Below are 21,794 nucleotides of genomic sequence, written 5' to 3'. Positions count from 1 at the left end.
ATTGGCGCTTAACTTAAAGAACTCCCCTCTCTCCCTGGTATTTATCCCTCTCATGTATTTATAGAGAGGATGGATCTCTGCCCAGCAGGGAACACCCCTGGTGTAGGAGGATTCCCTGGTGGTAATGATTCTGACACACCCCCAGCAGCCACCAGCATTGGGAGCATGGCCAGGAAGAAGAGGGTGTGGTTGGAGAATTGCCATGCTCTAGCTATTCTCAGCCATGCGGTCATTTGGGCAGTTGATTGCAAATTCAAGCAGCCTTGAGGCTGCTGTAGCTTATGGTGGGAGCTAGGCAAACCTTTAGGCATCCCCACACTAGGGAAAACGTAAATGATGACTTGAAGCCAACTTTACTCCCCATCCTCCTCTTATTGCCTGTGCTGAACTATTAAGAAACTACCCTTTTTTGTGTAAAAGTGATAAATCCAAGTTCCAAAGGAGATTGTAGAGACCAGTAAAAATGTAGGACCAAATCCTGGGAGCTGCTGAGCACCTGAGAAACCCACTATTTTTAATATCTGATTGGTGGAATTGTCTCTTTTGCCAGGCCCCTCCCTCCTGCCGGTGAACTCTTCTGTGTCTCCCCACAGTTTACGAGAGGGTCAGAGCATGCCATAAAACGAGGAGTTATGGGAATAAATTATGAATTGATAAAAATACAACCTTGCTGCTTTAGTGTCTGGGCAATTGTGAGTTTGAAATAAAATGTATCTCACTTGCAACGTAGAGTGAGATTAGAAGCAATAAACGTAATACTGTTTCTCTAGAAAACAAACACAAAAATACCTCTCAGCCTCTTTTTATCATTCCCTCCCAGACCCCACAAATAACATGCAGGCGACAACCAAAAGCCTCAGCCAGGACCTGATTCAACAAAATATCCATTTAGCTTCCACTCTAGACCATGCTAAGTTACAAAAATAAAATAATGTTTTATGGGCTCCAGACCCTTGGGTAGGATTCAGAAACGTGGATCGCAGGCACAGAGGTTTGTTTTTGTCATTGCTAAATCAGGCCCTTAAAGTGCAAGGGATTTAACTACATTGGATTATAAAAAGAATGATGGGGAAGATATAATAAGCCACAAGCAATTGACAATGAAATGATGGCATGGAGGTTATAGATGGAAGTACAGCACAGAGAGTGTGGGTTTGAGTCTTTGAAAATGAACTATGATGTGCTAAGATGGGAATCACTGATTTTTAAAACGGCAGGTCTCTAAGCCAATAGGTTTGGGAAATTTTCTGCTGGAGAGCAATGAAAATTGTTTTCCATGCAGACTATCTGAAAGAAATAGCACATTAGCTAGATAGTGCTTTCTTGCATCATGTACTTACTCTTTGCATTAATACCTTGTATCACAACCTCAATGGAGTTACCTATAGTCTGTGACAATCCTTGTCGTTTTGCATTTAAAGAACAGTATTGTAATCTCCTCTGCTGCCCAATATGGAGCTCAGGTTGATGGGGATTGGAGAAAAACTTCACAGAATAAAATGTGACAGTCTGTAACATACACAAGTTGCAAGCAACATACAATAATAACAAGTAAATGTTAACAAACAGAACGAGAGAGAGAGAGGAAAGAGAAAGAGAAAATGTGAAGAACATGTAAAAGAATTCATTTGTTCCTACACATCAACTCAATTTAATTTTAGCTACCCCAAGATTTTCATGCTTTGTATAGAGTCAGATGTAGTTATCTTTAACAAACACCTGAATATTATTTTACTGTATATTTTAAAACTGATTCTGAAGTATTCTTGAGTAGATGTCACACCAACAGACTTTACGTTGGTAGAGCTGAGAGCAGAATTTGTCTCCTCTACAGCAGAAATTTAGTATACTAGACAAATTCCCAGATGCTCTTCAAACCCAACCTACCTCTGAATATTACTCACCACCATGTTGAAATGGGTCCCTCCAGGTAAGGTTGTCCCCCAATAAAGGTACTTCAGTGAATAAGGTTACCGCCTCAGACAACCCTGATTGGCCAACATTGTGACATCACTGTCAGAGAATATCACCTTCAAGAGGCATTACTTCCTGAAGTGAGGTGACAGCATGTTGGCTTCCTGTCTGTTGATAGTTTGGAGACAAGGAGTAGGTACAGGAGCATGAATAGATCAAGTGCTTCTTGCTTTGAAGATACCATTGGAAAGGTGTATAATGCAATGGTGAGAGGTGTTGCTCCTGGAAGTGCTGCCTTCCAAAGAGATACATCGCAGTCCCTGCTAGAGATGGTCCACCAATTCTGTACACTGATCCTGTACTTTTGTGAGTCAAATTAAAATCCTAGTAATTCCATAGACTGCAGTGGATCCTAGAGTAGGTCATGTATTTGGGAATGGTGCAACATATAAGCTCAGTCTGGTGAACCAGGTATTGGTTCCTTGCTAGGTAAAGTTCATCTCCCTTAAGATCTTAGAGCACCAAATTGTGGATCTAGTTTAGATTTGAAAAATAAAGAATACGGTATGATGATCTGTAGGGTATGGAGCATGGATGAATGCAAAGAACAATGAGAGCAGAAATGGGTAAACTACTGGTTACTTCTGGTCTGTGCTTGTTTTGTAAAAGCAAATCTTCTAAGAAGTAACAGAGAAAGCTTGGATGGAGTCTAAATCAGGTATAAAGTAAGAGGGTTGTGGTGTAGTGGGCTGAGCATAGCATTAGGTGCCTGAGTTCTAATCCCATCTCTGTTACCAATTCTTTCCGTGGCAGTGGGCAAATCATTTAACTCCTCTGCTCCAGCCAAACAGTGCTCAGATGTAAAAGCTGCTGTATTTTACATCGGGCTTCCCATGACCCAGAATGGCAATTCCAGCCACCGGGGATCAGTCAGATGGAAGGATGCTCAACCCTTTCCCTCCCAGTAACACCACCTGCACTAGTGAATGATGTAGGAGCTGCTAGGGCAGGCCTGTGCCATTGGAGTATCCCCCTACCATGAGGGAATACTTAAGGAGCTGGATCTGCCAGATTTAAGGCTGCTTTGTGCTGGAGGACTGGCACAAAGTGGGCTTAATGACCTGAGAATTAGATGTCTGTGTCTCAGTTTTCCCATCTGTTGAAGGGATATAATACTTATTTGCCAACCTCAATGGAGTGTTCCCCCCCAGTAGGTGTAGCTCCAAAAGGAGCTATAGCAAGTTACACTAGCTGAAGATCTGACCCAGTTTATTTCCAGAGAGCAAAGGCTGAACCCACCTAAGGGATAATGGGGGAGCTATTTTTTTGGTTTCACATGTAGTACATGTGAAAAGTGCCCAGCTGACTACTCTGAAAACAGAAGTCCTCTCTTTAACCATAGAAAAGGTACAGCACAAGCAAGGTAGAAGAGACTTCCCCATATTTCTTTCCTATTTGATTTACAAGCTCCACTTTAGGGGTGAGAGGGTAGTTCCACATCCATTCCTATTCAATACTTGACACTCAGCTAGGTCTGCCAGGAAGGGTCCTGGTGGCTTGGGGCTTTGGCCACACCTTCTCCATTACAGCCTGGACTGAGACAACCATTTTGTTTCACGTAAGCCTCCTAACAGCCATTGGATGGTAAAAACTTTCAGCCACTGTCCCCCTGACCTGAACCCTGGCTTAGGAGACCAATATTCCATTCACAATTCCCTAAAGTTCTTTCAAATTTTAATGGATTGATTACATTTATATTAATTAAAATTTTGAGTTAGAACAATACCATACTTCTATTGCTACTACAGGAAGCCAGACTACAGGTGGATAATTGCCCAATGAAATGTTTAGGAGGTGCTATTGGAATCCACTGTTCAAGGGATATTACAGAGCCGCCTCTCTGCATGACCCACAGGAGACATGAGACCATGACAGGTGCCAGACATGAGGACTTAGTCTTTTTCTCTCAAGCTGTAGGAGCTTATGCTGTAGCTGGAGGCCTGGGGTTAAATCTTGGGTGACACCAAGGTGATCATTATTGCACTGTTTTTCTATAAATATTCAAATTTTGATATTTGGGATTAGGAAATATTAAATGGCGTTTGAATTTTAAAGACTAGAAAGGTCATTTATAATTCAAAAATGAAGTGGTGGGCAGCTTCTCCCGCTTATACCTTTGCGACTCAGGCCCAATGTAATAGTCTCTCTAGGGCAGTGGTTTTCAACCTTTTTCATGGACAGACCCCTAACATTTTTTGAGTGGAGGTACGGACCCCTTTGGAAATCTTAGACATAGTCTGTGGATCCCCAGGGGTCTGCAGACCATAGGTTGAAAATTACTGATCTAGGATATATAAGCACCACTCCCTTCTGCTGGGAGGTGAATGAGAACTGCTCAGTTCTTTGTGGTTATGCATTATCTAGTGGCTAGCCTACAGCAAGGATAGAAACAGCAAGGCTACTACAGTCAATTGAGATTCTTCTTTATCTCGAGTGGTATTTCAAGTGGAATGTTCTATTCCCCTTATTGCAAACCTGTCGTTTAGTGGCCCATCATGATATGTATGGATATGTATACGGCCACAAATTCATTGTACTCGTATCTTCCAAATGTGCAGTGTAGGTTGCATAAAACCTGCTTATGATCACAAACTGCAACTAGTGGACAAGACACCTGATTTTCAGAGCTACTGATTACCTGCAAGTCTCATTAACTCCAGCTGCAGTTGTGGGACCTCTGCACTCCTGAAAATCAGAGGCAGTATGTTTTTTGAGTGCAGGTTATTTGGTTTATTTGGGTGGGGGAAGAAGAAATTAAGCCTAGATAAACTTTTCTAGACAGTGTTTCCACTGATAAAAATGAATCTGAACCCGAAGGGAGCCCCAAATCATATTTAAAAATGGAGATCAGCTCTCTCTTGATATGTTACACTTAAATAAAAAATTCTTAGGGTCAAGTCTTGTCCCATCCCATGCAGAGAGTGGGAGAGTTTGGGGATGGGTACTGGTCATTCTCCCTCTCAGCAACAGAGCATAACAACTGCAAAGGCAACTGCAGATGTAAAGGTGATGCACTAACTATGGAGTGTTGGTTTATTTTGTTCCTCTCCAGCCCTGGATTCCCTTGCGATCCTTTCCCCCGCACTGCTCTCAGCAACAGCCTGGTTTCCCAAGATCTGCATTGAGTGGAGAATTCAGCCTTCATTGCTGACAATTCTGCAAGGAAGTCACCCAGAGTGCACAATGCATACACCCAGGGATTCTCTCTATCTAGACCATAGCTCAAATAAAGGCACTGTGCTGAGCACTCGGGGTGGAGGGAATCCTTATATCAGGGTTCTGGAGCAGCATCAAAGCACCTGCAATATCTCCCTTCAAATTATGTGTATGTATAGAAACTCCTAATATAGAGAAAAGGTTTGGGTAGATCCTTTCACATGTCAGGGAACAAAAATCACCCATCTCTTTTTCTTTAGGTGCTTAACTCTGGTCATTCTCTGTTTCCGTCTGAGTGCAGCTAATTTGTGGCATCAAAGTGCAGGCGATGTTACAGACATCAAGAGGAGTTATGGATTCCATTAGTGTTCCAGACCCACTATTATAGATTGGCAAACAGCATCATCCACCTCTTCCTATGGATACTGTAGGACATAACCATAAAGCCAGCACATCTTTTGGGCGGGCACACTGGGGTGAGGACGAGGAGATTCATGTGAAATTTTCATAACAAACCCCCAAACCAAGTAGTTTGGAGATTTGTTTTGCCTGTTTTGAGGCTTTGTCACCAACCTGAAACTTGGGCCTGTTTTGCAGATGTTTGTGATCTTGGGCTGAGTTTCGTTTAGTTGTCGGGCAGGTGTGGCTTTGGGCACAATCCCGGTAAAGCTGAACAGTTTAGGTTGAATTCTGTTTTCAGATTTGGGTTCACTTGATTTTCATGCAGCTCTAGTTAGGAGACCTAATGCTTGCAAAGCATTTTGAGGCCCTTGGATGATATACAAGTGCAAGGGATTACTACTAAATTATTACTAATTGTTGTTAATTGTCTTTTTTTTTTGTTAGGAGCAGGCTTCTGGGACTCAGGCCATCTCAGCTCAGTCTCTATCTCTGATACAGACTTCCTGCGTGGCCTTGGATAAATCACTTTAATCTCATGTTCTCCCAAATACCACTATGTAAAATGAAGATAATACTTCCTTCTACCCACCCTTTGCCTTTCTTGGTCAATTTGACTGTAAGTCTTTGGGGTAGAGGATTATCTCTTTCTTTCTCTTTGGGACCCTGATCTTGACAGTGGCTGCTAGGTCATACTGCAATACAAATAGTAAATAGCAACAGAATCGTATTTGGTGGGGTCAGGGCCTGGAAAGGCATATGCTTGTTCTAAGGGCATAGACAACTAGGCCTATATAGTATATATCAAGTCTGGGTTTCAAGTAGTTTTACAGTCAAGCTACTCATGGGTGAAATTTACTCCTTTGTATCATTTTGGGTCCAGTTCTCCAATCTGCCGATACCCCTTTGCTACGTAAGTGGCAGAAAGTGAATTTAAAGTGGCCAGAGATTGTCCCTGGAGAATTCCCCCTGCACAGAGGGAATCACTGCCGGCTTCAAGCTGCTACCATGACTTCACACCTCCTGCCCCAGAAGCTGCCTCCTCCCTGCCAAACATAAGGGAGAGGAGAGACAGGGAGATGGTGAGTTGTAAGCCGGGAGGGGAGTGTGGCAGAGCAAAGCTCTGCTGTGACCAGTTTGTCACTGGTTTAGAGCCATCTTGCATTAGTGGCATCAGTTAAAGCTCCTCCCCCCGATGATTTAATTTAAGCCACGGCCAGACAGCTGAGAATCAAGGAGCCATGAGCGGTTCCTTGGCAGCACCCTCCCTTACATTCCTGAGCTTAGGTCCAGTGGGGAATCACTGCCTTGATGTGTAAATGATTAACCCAACACGTGTATGTTCTGTCATGGGCATTTCCTAGGAAAGACTCTATTGCATAGCTCATCTCTTATCTACATAAGTAGCACTTCCAGTAGAGCAAGGCAGAAAATGGGAAGAGAAATAATGGCATGTTCACAATTTCCCCCTCATTTTTCTTAACATTTTTGAAATGTTCTGACCAGTTCTAGTTTCCACTTAAGACCCCCCTGTCTGAATGATGGAGTCTCAGACTATGAATGGCCAGAAAGCCATGTCATGACATAAAGGAGCTATTCAGATTAGGGGCTAACTTCTGCTTTCAGGGTCAGCCTGAGTAAAGATATCAGAATCGGGCTCTCAGAATTCTGTTGACTTCAGTGTGTTGCATGCACAAGACTGAGAATAGCATTTGGTCCACTGCATACTTCTGAATCTGCCAATAAGAGGGCACTGTTCTGTAGAGTGCTACTGTAATAGGTGGGACCATTTCCCCCATTTCATCATCTTGTGAATTTTTATCACATTGCTATAAAAACAGCAGACATAACTGTACTTGATGTCTCAATCATAAGCAATTAAACAGGCTATATTTTAAAGAATGTGCTAGAGGTACATGTTATTTGTCTTGTATCTCCTACAAAGTGCTATGAAACTGCACTAGAGTTTAACAGATAAAAATTGAAGGGAAAATATTTGAATTGGGGTGGATCTCTTGCTAGAGACATTAGGACTAAATAATACATTTTGGGTTCCTAGTTAATCACAGTTAATCGGTTGTCTGTAACCAGGCAGTGTGACTAATCCAAAGCTTTTACAGTATGTAGAACATTCATTCCTTGCACATTATGGATTTCCACGGAATGCTGAGACTCTTGCTAAGTTTCACACACAGTACAGTTCCTAGGATTACTCTAGATGAGTACACATGATTACTCTAGAAAGTGAGTATCAAGATGGATTAATGCACTGGTCTTCCTGACTGGGAGACAAGGCTGTGCAGAGCTTGTTTTTAACAGTGTGCCTCTGATCTGATTTATGATTTTCTTTCTTTGTTTCTCACACACATACACCTCTTCCTTTATAGGAAGCTAAAATATAAGGCTAATATTTTTGCTATCAGTGGTGCATAGTGGTGATCAGAATCGGAACTCCAGTAACATGGTTACGGAGCCCATCTCCATCAGTTGAAGTACAAGTGTGTTATAGGGCTGTTGAAAAATATATATATATAAATAGACTCTTTTAATCAATTATTGCAGAAATGGATAATTTGCTGTCACTATCAGTACTTCATATGTACTGTAGCAACAGCTGACATTAGAACTGTTCCACATTGAACCAAAACAGTTCCACATTGAACCAAAGTTACACGTATTCTCAGGATACCGGTGTGGAGTTGAATTGAACTCGCAGAGTTCTTGGGCCCCAAGTCCTCAAAAGTTCAAGGACCAGGATATGTTGTTGGAGGAACTTAAAGCAGGGGACTTCTGGATAAGAAGTCATTCTCTAGCTCTCCACTAAACCACTACGAGTCTGGTGTCTCCCTGCCCACATAACAATTGGGTAGCTGGAGTGACATTCAGATGTGACCCACCATTTTGCGAGCGCCCTCTTTTCCTCCTGATTTATAGAGCCACAAAGCATCTACTCATCAGGAAGTTACTTCCTTGCCTGGAGATGACTTTGTGATAAGCATTTGCAACCTGAGGGGAATGGAAGATACAACCGTATGTGTGCATGAAGAGTAAAATAGTAAAGAGACAGTCTATCGCATGGATTGTGGTCGACCTGATGCAATGGGAGAGTTTTAAAACAGAAAAGAAAAAATGAAAGCTCTTTACCGTCTAAATGGATTTTACATAGTTGCACAAAAGGAAAAAAAACCAAACCAAACAACTTCCACTACCTCCCACCTTTCAGAAATTAGCACTGGCATCGTAGAATTCACACACAAAAGAAAGTCTCACTTCCTTTGTGCTTCTTTCAATGACATCAACATGCATGGCTATGAGATGAAGAGACAATATCTCAACCATGAGGAGTGACACATCAGGATTTTCTTCAAAGTAAAAAATGATAAGAACACAAGACCATCATAGGTGAAAGCTAGTTCTTTCAAAAAGCCTCTTTGTGACTAAAGCTCAGTCAGAATCACTCTATTGGTGACCTGTTTTATCTAACACAATACACGCTGAAGGAAGTATTTTGTAACAGGCTGAAGAATGCACACTGGTACAAAATGGTTATGGTGTTATTTTAAGTGTGATTTACTTTGAGTTTACTGTCTCCACACAGTAAATAAATAGATGATATTCCACGGGTAGAGTAGATTATGGGGTTGAATCATCAGATTGGAGCCCTGTAACTTTATGTGATATGTGAGGATTCTCATAAAACTGAGATAGTCCCATAATTAACCACTAGCCATGGGATATTATAATATATTCCATGGTGACTAGTATTTCTCCCCAAATGGAATTAGTATGAAATTATAATGTTACTCTCATTGGGGTTTTCTCCTATTGCTGCCATGAATCCATATAATTAAAAAATAAGACTACCTTGTTGTGAGATTATCACTCATTACTGTTTAGTACAAATCTGCCAAAAATGACCAGTATTATCCTTTTGCCAATCAACCTTTACTACTAAGAGGTTGAAAGAGCTGTAGATCATCAACCCATGCTTTCATGAGGAGCAAATATGTTTTAGCTACTGTAGTTCAAAACTCTTCATAACTCTAAATGCTAAGCTCTAGTGTAATATAGAATGGGTTGGTTTGCATGCTATGGAGTTAACATCCTTACATCTATAACTGTCTCCTAGTGAGTCATTTTGTGTTAGTGTCAAGAATTTAAGCTATTGTTCTACTTTGCAGTTAATCATCTGAAAGAGATGGGATTGCCTTGTGAATATGCATGTTGGTGTAGTCATCCCTCCAACTTAGTAGGCACCTAGTTTCTTTAATCAGATGCACAATACCTGCCATTTAAAAACAGCTGAAAGGTCACAGCTAGGAACAAATTAAAAAACATCTGGCTTTTTCAAATTCTGACCTCGTTGTGTCAGAAATCTCTGTAAGAGCTGCGTACTCAGCTCCTGCTCTGCTAGGAAGCATTCCGCTCTCAGGTGCCTCCGTGATGCACTATAGAGTCCAGCAACATGGCTATAGAATGCTAAAATTTTCTTCCACTAGATGTAATTGCTCTTCAGAAATATCTTGAACCATGTATTCCCTTGACCAGGACCAAAGTTAAGGCTCCTGGCGTATGATCTCATCCTTAATTTTGCTGAGCAGCCTCCCCTGCGCCATTTGTCCCCGCAACCTAGACTTCACACATGATATTCAATGTGTGGTGGTGGGACTATAATGGATAAATGTGCTACCCATTGCTCTAAGAAAGCAGTCTGACTGAATCTTAAATCTCTACAAGGTATGGAGGTTAAACGTCAGATGGACATTCCTCTAAGAGGTTTCCTACCTGCTCTGTTAATTTCTAAAATTTCTTCTTGGGCCAGTGGGCATGTGTCGCTCTGAGTACTGTGGTGTGGAGAGTTTACGACAGATTTACAATAATTGGGGGATCCCAGCTGGGGTGGCCTCGGGATATGCTTCTTTTTTTTCTTTGGTAGCTTCTGCTTAGCCATAGCTAAGGAGTAATACATTCCGAAATTGTTCACAATGACGGGGACAGGCATGGCAATGGTCAGCACGCCTGCAAGAGCACAGAGAGCCCCCACCAGCATGCCTGACCAAGTCTGAGGATACATGTCTCCATAGCCCAGGGTAGTCATGGTGACAACAGCCCACCAAAAGCCGATGGGGATATTTTTAAAGTGTGTATGTTCACTGGCACTAGGATCATTGGGTTTAGCACCTATTCTCTCAGCATAGTAGATCATCGTGGCAAAGATTAAGACGCCCAATGCCAAGAATATGATGAGCAGCAAGAATTCATTTGTGCTGGCACGGAGAGTATGTCCCAGGACCCGCAGCCCCACAAAGTGGCGGGTCAGCTTGAAAATTCGCAGAATTCGCACAAACCGGACTACTCGTAGGAAGCCCAGGACATCCTTAGCAGCTTTGGAAGACAGGCCACTGAGTCCAACCTCCAAATAGAAAGGCAGAATGGCCACAAAGTCAATGATGTTCAAAGAGTTTTTGATAAATTCCACCTTGTTTGGGCAGAAAGTGATTCTCATCAGGAACTCAAATGTAAACCAGACCACACAGACGCCTTCGATGTAGGTCAGAAAGGCCTCGGTCTCCGCTTCCCTGTAGTGTCGCACGTGGGTGTCATTGCCAATGAATTCAGTCTCTGTTTTGTTCACGATGGGATTAAATCTCTCATGGGTCTCGAGGCAGAAGGTGGTGATGGAGACCAGAATGAAGAAGAGGGAGGCGAATGCCACATACTGTTGAAGGAAAGTCACAAGAGAAATGTTAAATGGTAGATAAAGTACAAGGGATTTGTTTCTGAAACACACACAGAAAACTGTTGGATTATTACAACTGGAGATGTTAACAGCTGTAGTGCCTTCTGCCTGTGGATTTAAGGCATCACGCTTCAGCTGCAAAGACAATCACGGACTTAGGCTCTGATTCCTTAAAGCACTTAAGCATATTCTTACATTTAAGCATGTGCTTAAGTCTCATGGACTTCAATGGAACTTAAAGTTAAGCACATGCTTAAATGCTGTTCCAAATAGGGATGCCTTCCTGAATTGTGTCTCAGTGCCTGCTGAAGTTACTGATGGAAAAGACCCACTAGGTCTCAGAATCCACTTGCTCTAAAGTGCAAGATGTACAGTGGCTGCCATAAAAAAGTCAACATTTATTAAGTTACCTCTGTCTTTTGTGTGAGGTGTAACAGTTATTTCCTATTCTAAGTTTAAGGAGCAATTGTAGCATTCCAGATCTCACTGTGGAGTAGCTGCTGCTAAAAGTTGACATTAATGGTGGCTTCTGCAGGTCCCCAGTACAGGGCAGTATCTGATATTACAGAATGATGGGCAGCAAAGTTCCATTGGTTTGTGTTGAAAAGTCATGGCCTCACCAGAGCCAGCAAAACATGCAGAGGACTGGCCACAAGTCACGCTAACACCTACTATTGTAAGATTCTTCACCATTAACCCCCTCGGCCATCTTTTCCAAACCTTTCCCAGAAAGAGAGAGAAATATAGGGCCAGATCCTCAGCTGGTATGAATTGGTGCAGTTTCATTGGCTTCAGGGGAGTGGCGTCCAGTTACATTGGCTAAGGATCTGGTCCATTACCTTGTTTCCCATCAGAATGTGAGCATGCATTCGAAAACCAGATTTTTTCCAAGCTGCTACATTATTTCTCGTTTAATCATGTCACAGTGAAGGTGGGAACATTCTCCCAAGGCCACAGGAGAGTCTGAATATTTGTTTGATCCACTTTTGGTCTCACTTACCTCAGATTATCACTGGACTCACTCCTGATTTATGCTAGTGTAATTGAGTAGATGATGAGACCCAGAATATACAACTCCCAATAACTCCACTTTCTCTGTCTAATCCCCAGAAGACATTTTGATTTAGCAATTAAATGAATCAAAACAAAGCACCCTTTCCCCACCCCAAGAATATGTATGCATCTAATATGTTCTCTGTATGTCAGTAATGGAAGCATCTCTTTGATCTTCACTCTGGAGATCTGTGTTCCTCAAGTTCAAGGTGTCTACATATAGTGACCCCTTGACTAAGCAAGACACACAGGATACTTTCAATTGTGCCCTAAAGGACATATGCAACTCTATCAATTTAAGAGCTATCCAAAGAAAATGTAACGTCCTTGTATTACTTTTATCAAGCAATGTAACCAAAATAGGAGTTCAACGGGGTTGGTTTGTTTGTTTATCGGATACCTAGCCAATACCACAGGGTCAGCTAAAAGAAATAGCTGCCAAAGGAATATACCTGTTAAAATAGTATCTGTCTCATGCTACAAGGCTCTCCTACAATCAACTACTGTGTATTCTTAGTGTGTAGCTAGTACAAAATTACACTTGACCTTCATGGTTAGTAAACAAAGTGAAAAGCAAATATTTGACTTGTCTCAGTGTACTTCTTGGTATAGCTAGCAAACTGAACTGTTTGCAGAAGAGTAGGAGCCAAGCTAGCTTGTGTGGGGATTTTCTGCACTCCAAAAACAGGGGATCTGATTCTGCTGTAGACGAGATCAGAGTCCAGCCCAGAGTCACTGACATTAGTGTTGGTGCCGAAACAAAGGATGGTCCAGCCCCTTCTTTCTCAAACTATCATTAGTTGTATTATGGTGGCCCGGAGAAGCCCCCTTTGTGCTTGGTGCACAGACACACACATGACAAAGACTTTACAATCTAAACAAACAGATTAGCCCCATTTTACAGTTAGGGAACCAAGGCACAGAGTAACTTGCCAAAGGTCACACAGGAACTCTGTGGCAGAGCTAGGACTAGAACTCAGATGTCCTAGAATCAGGAGGCCACGCCCACCCCGCACAACCAGGGCTGCTAACAGGGAGTTTTGCAAGGGAGTTCTCCAGGTGAAGGAGGAGCAAATATAGGACCCTTGGGGTAAGTGGTTGTCTGTAGTGTGTGTTTGTATTTGGGGGTTACTTGCTGTGTGCTGAGCTTGTGTTTGTCTGTCTGTTTGTTTGAAGGACCATGTGCTGTGGCTGGCAGTTGGAAGCTGTGAGCTTCAAAGTAAGGTTTGAAAGCTAGAAGCCTCAGTTATTTGGCTGAGCCTTAGTCAGTGGGTGGGGCTATCAAGAAGGCCAGGGCTTTATAAAACAGTGAGCAAGCGAAGAGGAAGCTTTGTGAACAGGGCTGCTAACAGGGAGTTTCGCAAGGGAGTTTGGAAGCGGAGTGGGAAGGGGCAAGGTTCACTTGATGTTCTTTAAAACCTGTAAACTAAATTATATTCTAAACTTCTTGATTTAAACAATACCCTTTCATTAAATAGGTAGCTGTAAGCGAGAATGCAGGCAGAAGCCCAGCAGCAAAGTGGGGGCTACCTTGTTTATTGCGCTGAGTGCAGCATGTATGATTACTTGCCCTGTGGGCGGGTGGCATATGTGTGCATTCGGTGCAAGGGGCTCCTGACCCTCAGAGATCGCATACGGGCTTTGGAGGCCAGGGTGGCGGAACTGGAGGAGCTAAGGGAGGCAGAGAGGTATGTTGATGAGGCTTTCCGGGACACTGTAGGATTGTCCCACCTCTGGTCAGACAGCCCCTGTGCTGTTGAGGAGGATGAAAGGTCCAGGAAAGTAGAGCAGTCAACGGGAGTAGAGGGAAACCTTCCCATAGTTGGGACCCTCCTTCCAGATGGTGTTGGGGTATCCTCTGGCACTGAGGTTACCTCTCCGGTGGAGGGAACTCCAGTCACTAGGAAAAGGCAGGTGTTAGTAATGGCATATTTAATCATTAGAACCATAGATAGCTGGGTTTGTGATGACTGGGAGAACCGTATGGTGACTTGCCTGCCTGGTGCGAAGGTTGCGGATCTCTTGAGGCATCTAGACAGACTTATGTGTAGTGCTGGGGAGGAGCCGGTGGTCGTGGTACATGTAGGTACCAATGACATAGGGAAGGATAGGAGAGACGTCCTGGAGGCCAAATTTAGGCTGCTAGGGAAGAGACTGAAATCCAGGACCTCTATGGTGGCATTCTCAGAAATGCTCCCAGTTCCACGCGCAGGGCCAGGTAGGCAGGCAGAGCTTCAGAGTCTCAATGCGTGGATGAGACGATGGTGTAGAGAGGAGGGGTTTCGATTCATTAGGAACTGGGGAAACTTTTGGGATGGGGGGAGCCTCTGCAGGAAGGATGGACTCCACCTAAACCAAAGTGGATCCAGACTGCTGGCACTTAACATTAAAAAGGTTGCAGAGCAGTTTTTACACTAAGAGATGGGGGAAAGCCGACTGCTGCAGAGGAGTACATGGATGGACAGAGACTTCTCTTAGAGGAGAGTCTATTGATCGAGATTCTCTAGGTTTTAGTCAGGAGCAGACATGGAAGAGGATAATTAGGGGCCAGATCAGATGAGAAACATTCACATAAAAAAGAATCGGACACATCAGAAAAGGGCAGACAAATAAACCGTGACAATTTTTTTAATTGCTTGTATATAAATGCTAGAAGTCTAAATAATAAGATGGGTGAACTAGAGTGCCTCATGATAAAGGAGGATATTGATATAATAGGCATCACAGAAACCTGGTGAACTGAGGACAACCAATGAGACAAAATTATTCTGGGGTACAAAATATATCGGAAGGACAGAACAGGTTGTGCGGGGGGCGGGCAGGGGGCATGGCAATATATATGAAAGAAAATGTAGACTCAAATGAAGTAAAAATCTTAAGTGAATCCACATGTTCCATAGAATCTCTATGGATAGTAATTTCATGCTCTAATAAGAATATAACATTAGGGATCTATTATCGACCACCTGACCAGGACAGTGATAGTGATGATGAAATGCGAGAGGCTATCAAAATTAAGAACTCAATAATAGTGGGGGATTTCAATTATCCCCATATTGACTGGGAACATGTCACCTCAGGATGAAATGCAGAGACAACATTTCTCAATACTTTAAATGACTGCTTCTTGGAGCAGCTGGTACGGGAACTCACAAGGGGAGAGGCAACTCTCAATTTAGTCCTGAGCGGAGTGCAGGAGCTGGTCCAAGAGGTAACTATAACAGGACCGCTTGGAAATAGTGACCATAATACAATAGCATTCAACATCCCTGTGGTGGGAAGAACACCTCAACAGCCCAACACTGTGGCATTTAATTTCAGAAAGGGGAACTATGCAAAAATGAGGGGGTTAGTTAAACAGAAATTAAAAGGTACAGTGACTAGAGTGAAATCCCTGCAAGCTGCATGGACGCTTTTCAAAGACACCATAACAGAGGCCCAACTTAAATGTATACCCCAAATTAAAAAACACAGTAAAAGAACTAAAAAAGAGCCACTGTGGCTTAACAACCACGTAAAAGGAGCAGTGAGAGATAAAAAGGCATCTTTTAAAAAGTGGAAGTCAAATCCTAGTGAGATAAATAGAAAGGAACATAAACACTGCCTAATTAAGTGTAAAAATGTAATAAGAAAAGCCAAAGAGGAGTTTGAAGAACGGCTAGCCAAAAACTCCAAAGGTAATAACAAAATGTTTTTTAAGTACATCAGAAGCAGGAAGCCTGCTAAACAACCAGTGGGGCCCCTGGACGATCAAGATACAAAAGGAGCGCTTAAAGACGATAAAGTCATTGCGGAGAAACTAAATGGATTCTTTGCTTCAGTCTTCACGGCTGAGGATGTTAGGGAGATTCCCAAACCTGAGCCAGCTTTTGTAGGTGACAAATCAGAGGAATTGTCACAGATTGAGGTATCACTAGAGGAGATTTTGGAATTGATTGATAAATTTAACAGTAACAAGTCACCGGGACCAGATGGCATTCACCCAAGAGTTCTGAAAGAACTCAAATGTGAAGTTGCAGAACTATTAACTAAGGTTTGTAACCTGTCCTTTAAATCGGCTTCGGTACCCAATGACTGGAAGATAGCTAATGTAACACTGATATTTAAAAAGGGCTCTAGAGGTGATTCCAGCAATTACAGACTGGTAAGTCTAACATCAGTACCAGGCAAATTAGTTGAAACAATAGTAAAGACACATAGAAGAACATAAATTGTTGGGCAAAAGTCAACATGGTTTCTGTAAAGGGAAATCATGTCTTACTAATCTATTAGAGTTCTTTGAAGTGGTCAACAAACGTGGACAAGGGGGATCCAGTGGACATAGTGTACTTAGATTTCCTGAAAGCCTTTGACAAGGTCCCTCACCAAAGGCTCTTATGTAAATCAAGTTGTAATGGGATAAGAGGGAAGGTCCTTTCATGGATTGAGAACTGGTTAAAAGACAGGGAACAAAGGGTAGGAATAAATGGTAAATTCTCAGAATGGAGAGGGGTAACAAGTGGTGTCCCCCAAGGGTCAGTCCTAGGACCAATCCTATTCAACTTATTCATAAATGATCTGGAGAAAGGGGTAAAAAGTGAGGTGGCAAAGTTTGCAGATGATACTAAACTGCTCAAGATAGTTAAGACCAAAGCAGACTGTGAAGAACTTCAAAAAGATCTCACAAAACTAAGTGATTGGGCAACAAAATGGCAAATGAAATTTAATGTGGATAAATGTAAAGGAATGCACATTGGAAGAAATAACGCCAACTATACATACAATATGATGGGGGCTAATTTAGCTACATCGAATCAGGAAAAAGATCTTGGAGTCATCGTGGATAGTTTGCTGAAGACGTCCACACTGTGTGCAGCAGTGGTCAAAAAAGCAAACAGGATGTTAGGAATCATTAAAAAGGGGATAGAAAATAAGATGGAGAGTATCTTATTGCCCTTATATAAATCCATGGTACGCCCACATCTTGAATACTGCGTACAGATGTGTTCGCCTCATCTCAAAAAAGATATACTGGCATTAGAAAAGGTTCAGAGAAGGGCACCTAAAATGATTAGGGGTTTGGAACGGCTTCCATATGAGGAGAGATTAAAGAGGCTAGGACTTTTCAGCTTGGAAAAGAGGAGACTAAGGGGGGATATGATAGAGGTATATAAAATCATGAGTGATGTAGAGAAAGTAAATAAGGAAAAGTTATTTACTTGTTCCCATAATACAAGAAGTAGGGGCCACCAAATGAAATTAATGGGCAGCAGGTTTAAAACAAATAAAAGGAAGTTCTCCTTCACACAGTGCACAGTCAACTTGTGGAACTCCTTGCCTGAGGAGGTTGTGAAGGCTAGGACTATAACAGCGTTTAAAAGAGAACTGGATAAATTCATGGAGTTTAAGTCTGTTAATGGCTATTAGCCAGGATGGGTAAGGAATGGTGTCCCTAGCCTCTGTTTGTCAGAGGGTGGAGATGGGTGGCAGGAGAGAGATCACTTGATCATTGCCTGTTGGGTTCACTCTCTCTGGGCCATCTGGCATTGGCCACTGTCGGTAGACAGATACTGGGCTAGATGGACCTTTGGTCTGACCCAGTACAGCCATTCTTATGTTCTTATATCTCACCCCCATTTTCTTGTAATATTCCCGTTAAGACTAGAAGAACTGAAAGTAGCCTTCTGTGGTTCAGTGATTGTTACTGATTGCTTCCACTCCCCTCACAGAAAAGGTCTTGTGTAAGGAGTGATTTAAGAAACCATCTTAACAGCTGAATGTAGCTGCCAGGACTGTAGTTTGCTGTTGGGAAGAAGAGTGATCTAAAGGTTAGAGAAAAGAACTGGGATTCAGGACTTGTCGGTGTCTATTCCAGCCTCTGCTATAAATTGGTGTGACTTTGGCTAAGGTAAGTTTTCTGTGCCTCAGTTTGCCCTTCTGTAAAATGGTTACGGTAATGAGTTAATTGCCTGCAAGGAAAGTTTTGAGTTTTGCAAAGTGCTCTGAGATCCTAGATAAAGAGGCAAAAGCACTGCATATACTTTGGAGTTTGCTTTGCTGGCTTTACCTAGCATCAGAATCCTCCCTGGAAAATAAACCACAGACTCTTCTAAGGGCACAAAAGCTGAGATTTGCAGTGCAGTATTTGCAACACTCACATGTATAAATATAATTGAACATCTCATAGGCCTGGGTAGGATTAAAACAACAAACATTCCCCCTTCCCTCCACCTTTCATAAAGAAATCGGGAAAATATTTTCCCTGGGCTCAGATCCTGTCTGCTAAATCTCAGCCTGGAGCAAATTTTTACCCCTGAGTTATAGACCCATGAGAATAAGAGCTTCTGAAAGGAATGCTGACACATCGGTAATGCTGGAAGCAGAAGCACTTGTTTCTAAAGCAGAGAAGGGAACAGCACACCATCTGATTTTATTAAAATAAAACCATTATGCTTTTTAACGGGTTCATGAAGGAGGCCCTTCAAACAGACTTAAAATGCAGTACGCTTCTTGACGTGCTTGAGTAACTCCCATGAGCCAGTGTTTGCTGCATAGGACAACCTTCAGCAGACCTCCTTGCACAGTGAGAATCATTAGAAGTGATGGTTTGTTGTATTAAAGAGAAGAAACAACCAAATGTGACAGGACCTTTAAAGCCACTGCAGTGACACACACTAGCAATGTTGTTGGGAGATAACGTGACACCAGAAATGTCTCCCGCTATTCATTCCTGCAAATGCATGTCATTGCTTCCTGATAGAGCCAACAGTTCTCAGCCCATCATTCAGCAGCGCTCTCAAGCATGTGCTGTAAGTTAAGCATGTGCTTTAGTCCATCCTTGTTGGGCAAAACATAACACACTTTAATATGGATGGATTTACGCACTTGCTTAAAGTTAAGCACAACCTTAAGTGATTTGCTGAATTTGAATTGGGGTCTCACTGGTTTGGGTCTTCACAAAGGCTCATAAAAAGTCCTGTAGGGATAACATGATGATCAACCCGCCCCACTCCGCCACTGGTTACCACTGTACATTGTAATAGTTACTGCCTTATAGCATTACCAGCAAGGCTGTCCTATAACTAATCTTTGCGAAAATACTCCTTTATGATCTCATTCCTGTTGGTAGTTAGTTGCTTTGAAATCAGATTGCATTTTAAGGGGCTGTTGTTAAAAAGCAACCTTCTCTTCTGCAGTTCACGTTTTGTGCCATAACAACATACACATGCAAGAGATAGGAGCTGTATGCAGAACAGCCATTTGGACAGATGAACATGATGGGTTTGGTTCTCAATTACACTAAGGCTCCTTTACACTACCCAGACCCCTGTAAATTTCCAGAGGGGGGTCTAATGGGACATTGGTGCAAATGAGAATCAGGCCTGAAAACTCAATCATCTGCATACATAACCAATGGCATCTATCACCTGCACATGCTCTGATACAGATTTTCAGAAGCCCAGGGTGGAGTAGCTGGCAAGTCAGTGGCTGATGCAGAAATTGGAAGGAAAGAACCAGTATTGTCTTCTTCTATATGTTCTTCTACATGAATTAAGTGCTATCTGTAAACTATGTTTACCAAAGTGTAAACATAATCTGATCTCCTCAAATGCAATGCAGTATTGTATTACATGGACCAGTATTCAATCCTGTCAAAGGAACTGCAAGGGAACCCCACATTTCCCTCCCACCACAAAGGCTAAGAGCTTCTCTCATCTGATGTCCAACACTACGGTGGCCTATTTTCAGAGATGCTGAGCCCCTATAAATCCCATTGAAGCCAATTGGATCTACATATGCTGAATGCTTTGAAAATCAGGCCTCAGCCCTTTATTCACTGATAATTCCCTCACCTATCGTCCATCCTGTGAGTTTGTCTTTTGATATTTACTGATACTAATTTTCTTTGTCTTTCCATTTTATAGTAGAATAACTCTTCTTACAGACAGCCCCCCAACCTGAAGCAAATACTCACCAGCAACCACACACCACACAACAAAAACACCAACCCAGGAACCTATCCTTGCAACAAACCCCGGTGCCAACTCTGTCCACATATGTGTTCAAGGGACACCATCATAGGACCTAATCACATCAGCCACACCATCAGAGGCTCGTTCACCTGCACATCTACCAATGTGATATGTGCCAGCAATGCCCCTCTTCCATGTACACTGGCCAAACTGGACAGTCTCTATGCAAAAGAATAAATGGACACAAATCAGATGTCAAGATTTATAACATTCAGAAACCAGTTGGAGAACACTTCAACCTTCCTGGTCACTCAATTACAGACCTAAAAGTCACAATTCTTCAACAAAAAAACTTCAAAAAAGACTCCAACAAGAAACCGCAGAACTGGAATTAATTTGCAAACTGGACACCATTAAATTAGGTTTCAGAGTAGCAGCCATGTTAGTCTGTATCCACAAAAAGAACAGGAGTACTTGTGGCCCCTTAGAGACTAACAAATTTATTTGAGCATAAGCTTTATGAAGTGGGCTGTAGCCCACAAAAGCTTATGTTCAAATAAATTTTTTAGTCTCTATGGTGCCACAAGTACTCCTCATTCTTCCTCACTGTTTCTAAACCAGGTGGGGCAGAAGAGTGTGAATTTTGTCATGTGCCCTTGAGTTTTGCAATGGAAGCTAAATTTTTCTATAATTAAAGCAAGTACCGAAAGCGTTGGAAAGTGATCAAAGCTCTTTTATCTGCTTTGACACTTGCCACACATGAAGGATTCCTGCTCACATTGGAGATGCTGCTGCTGATGCTTTCATACCCAAGAAAGTGACATCTGAGATTTTCCTAAACTGCAGACGGGCGGATGAATTGAGAGGAGACCTTAAAAGAGAAATTTGCATTAAAATGTAAATAATGCAAAATGTTTACATTTTGAGGGGGAAAAAATGACAATCCTGCATAGTCTCTGATTATAGCGGGCCCAAAATTGTAATGCAAATAGTCTGATGAGGCTATTTTAAGGGAAGTTCAGAAAGAGCTTTCCTCTGGGCCTTTTAAGGGGAGTTCATCACTATCTAATTTATGTGGCCTCTTGATTTAAAAAAAAAAAGCGCTTTCTCTCAAAGAGCCTGATTCTCCACTGCCCTGCATCTTGCTGAGTCATTTATGCCAGTGCAAAGTAGGTGTAAAATGCTGCCCACATCAGAACATGTTTTGCGTAGTGGGAAAGGACAACAAAAGGTGAGAGGCAACAGAACCATGGCTAGGTATTCATGACTAATGGGCACTGCATCTCTCCACCCAGCATGGAGAGAGAATGAAAAACCAATGGCATTAACACTGATAAGCCTCTTAATGCAGGCTCATTATGCAAAACATCAGAATGTTTGAAGCATATGACCAGGTGTGACTGTCTAGTGCTGGAAGTGGCTCTTGGAAACATTAATATAACCTGCAGTAGTTCCAGTCTTGCAGGCAAGAAATCTTTACTTTTTTTTTTTTTTAAACAGAAACTTTGTTATTCTGTAGG

The 21,794-nt window shown here is 42.3% G+C and overlaps 1 protein-coding gene across 4 annotated transcripts in view; it reads right to left on the bottom strand.

Moving 5' to 3' along the window:
• KCNC1 (potassium voltage-gated channel subfamily C member 1) overlaps positions 1 to 21,794 on the bottom strand; it is a 154,674-nt gene that overhangs the window by 13,857 nt on the left and 119,023 nt on the right. For 3 of the 4 annotated variants that reach the window (XM_045016963.1, XM_045016964.1, XM_045016966.1), the window contains exon 2: positions 10,315 to 11,248. In XM_045016963.1, the coding sequence (XP_044872898.1) occupies positions 10,315 to 11,248 (934 nt within the window). The remainder of the gene's footprint in view (positions 1 to 10,314; positions 11,249 to 21,794) is intronic. The other variant, XM_045016965.1, reaches the window with a different exon arrangement.

Source organism: Mauremys mutica, chromosome 4 (assembly GCF_020497125.1).
Source record: "Mauremys mutica isolate MM-2020 ecotype Southern chromosome 4, ASM2049712v1, whole genome shotgun sequence".
Lineage (NCBI taxonomy): Eukaryota > Metazoa > Chordata > Testudines > Geoemydidae > Mauremys > Mauremys mutica.
Note: the sequence above shows the minus strand (reverse complement) of the source record. Positions and strands in the feature narration are given on the sequence as shown.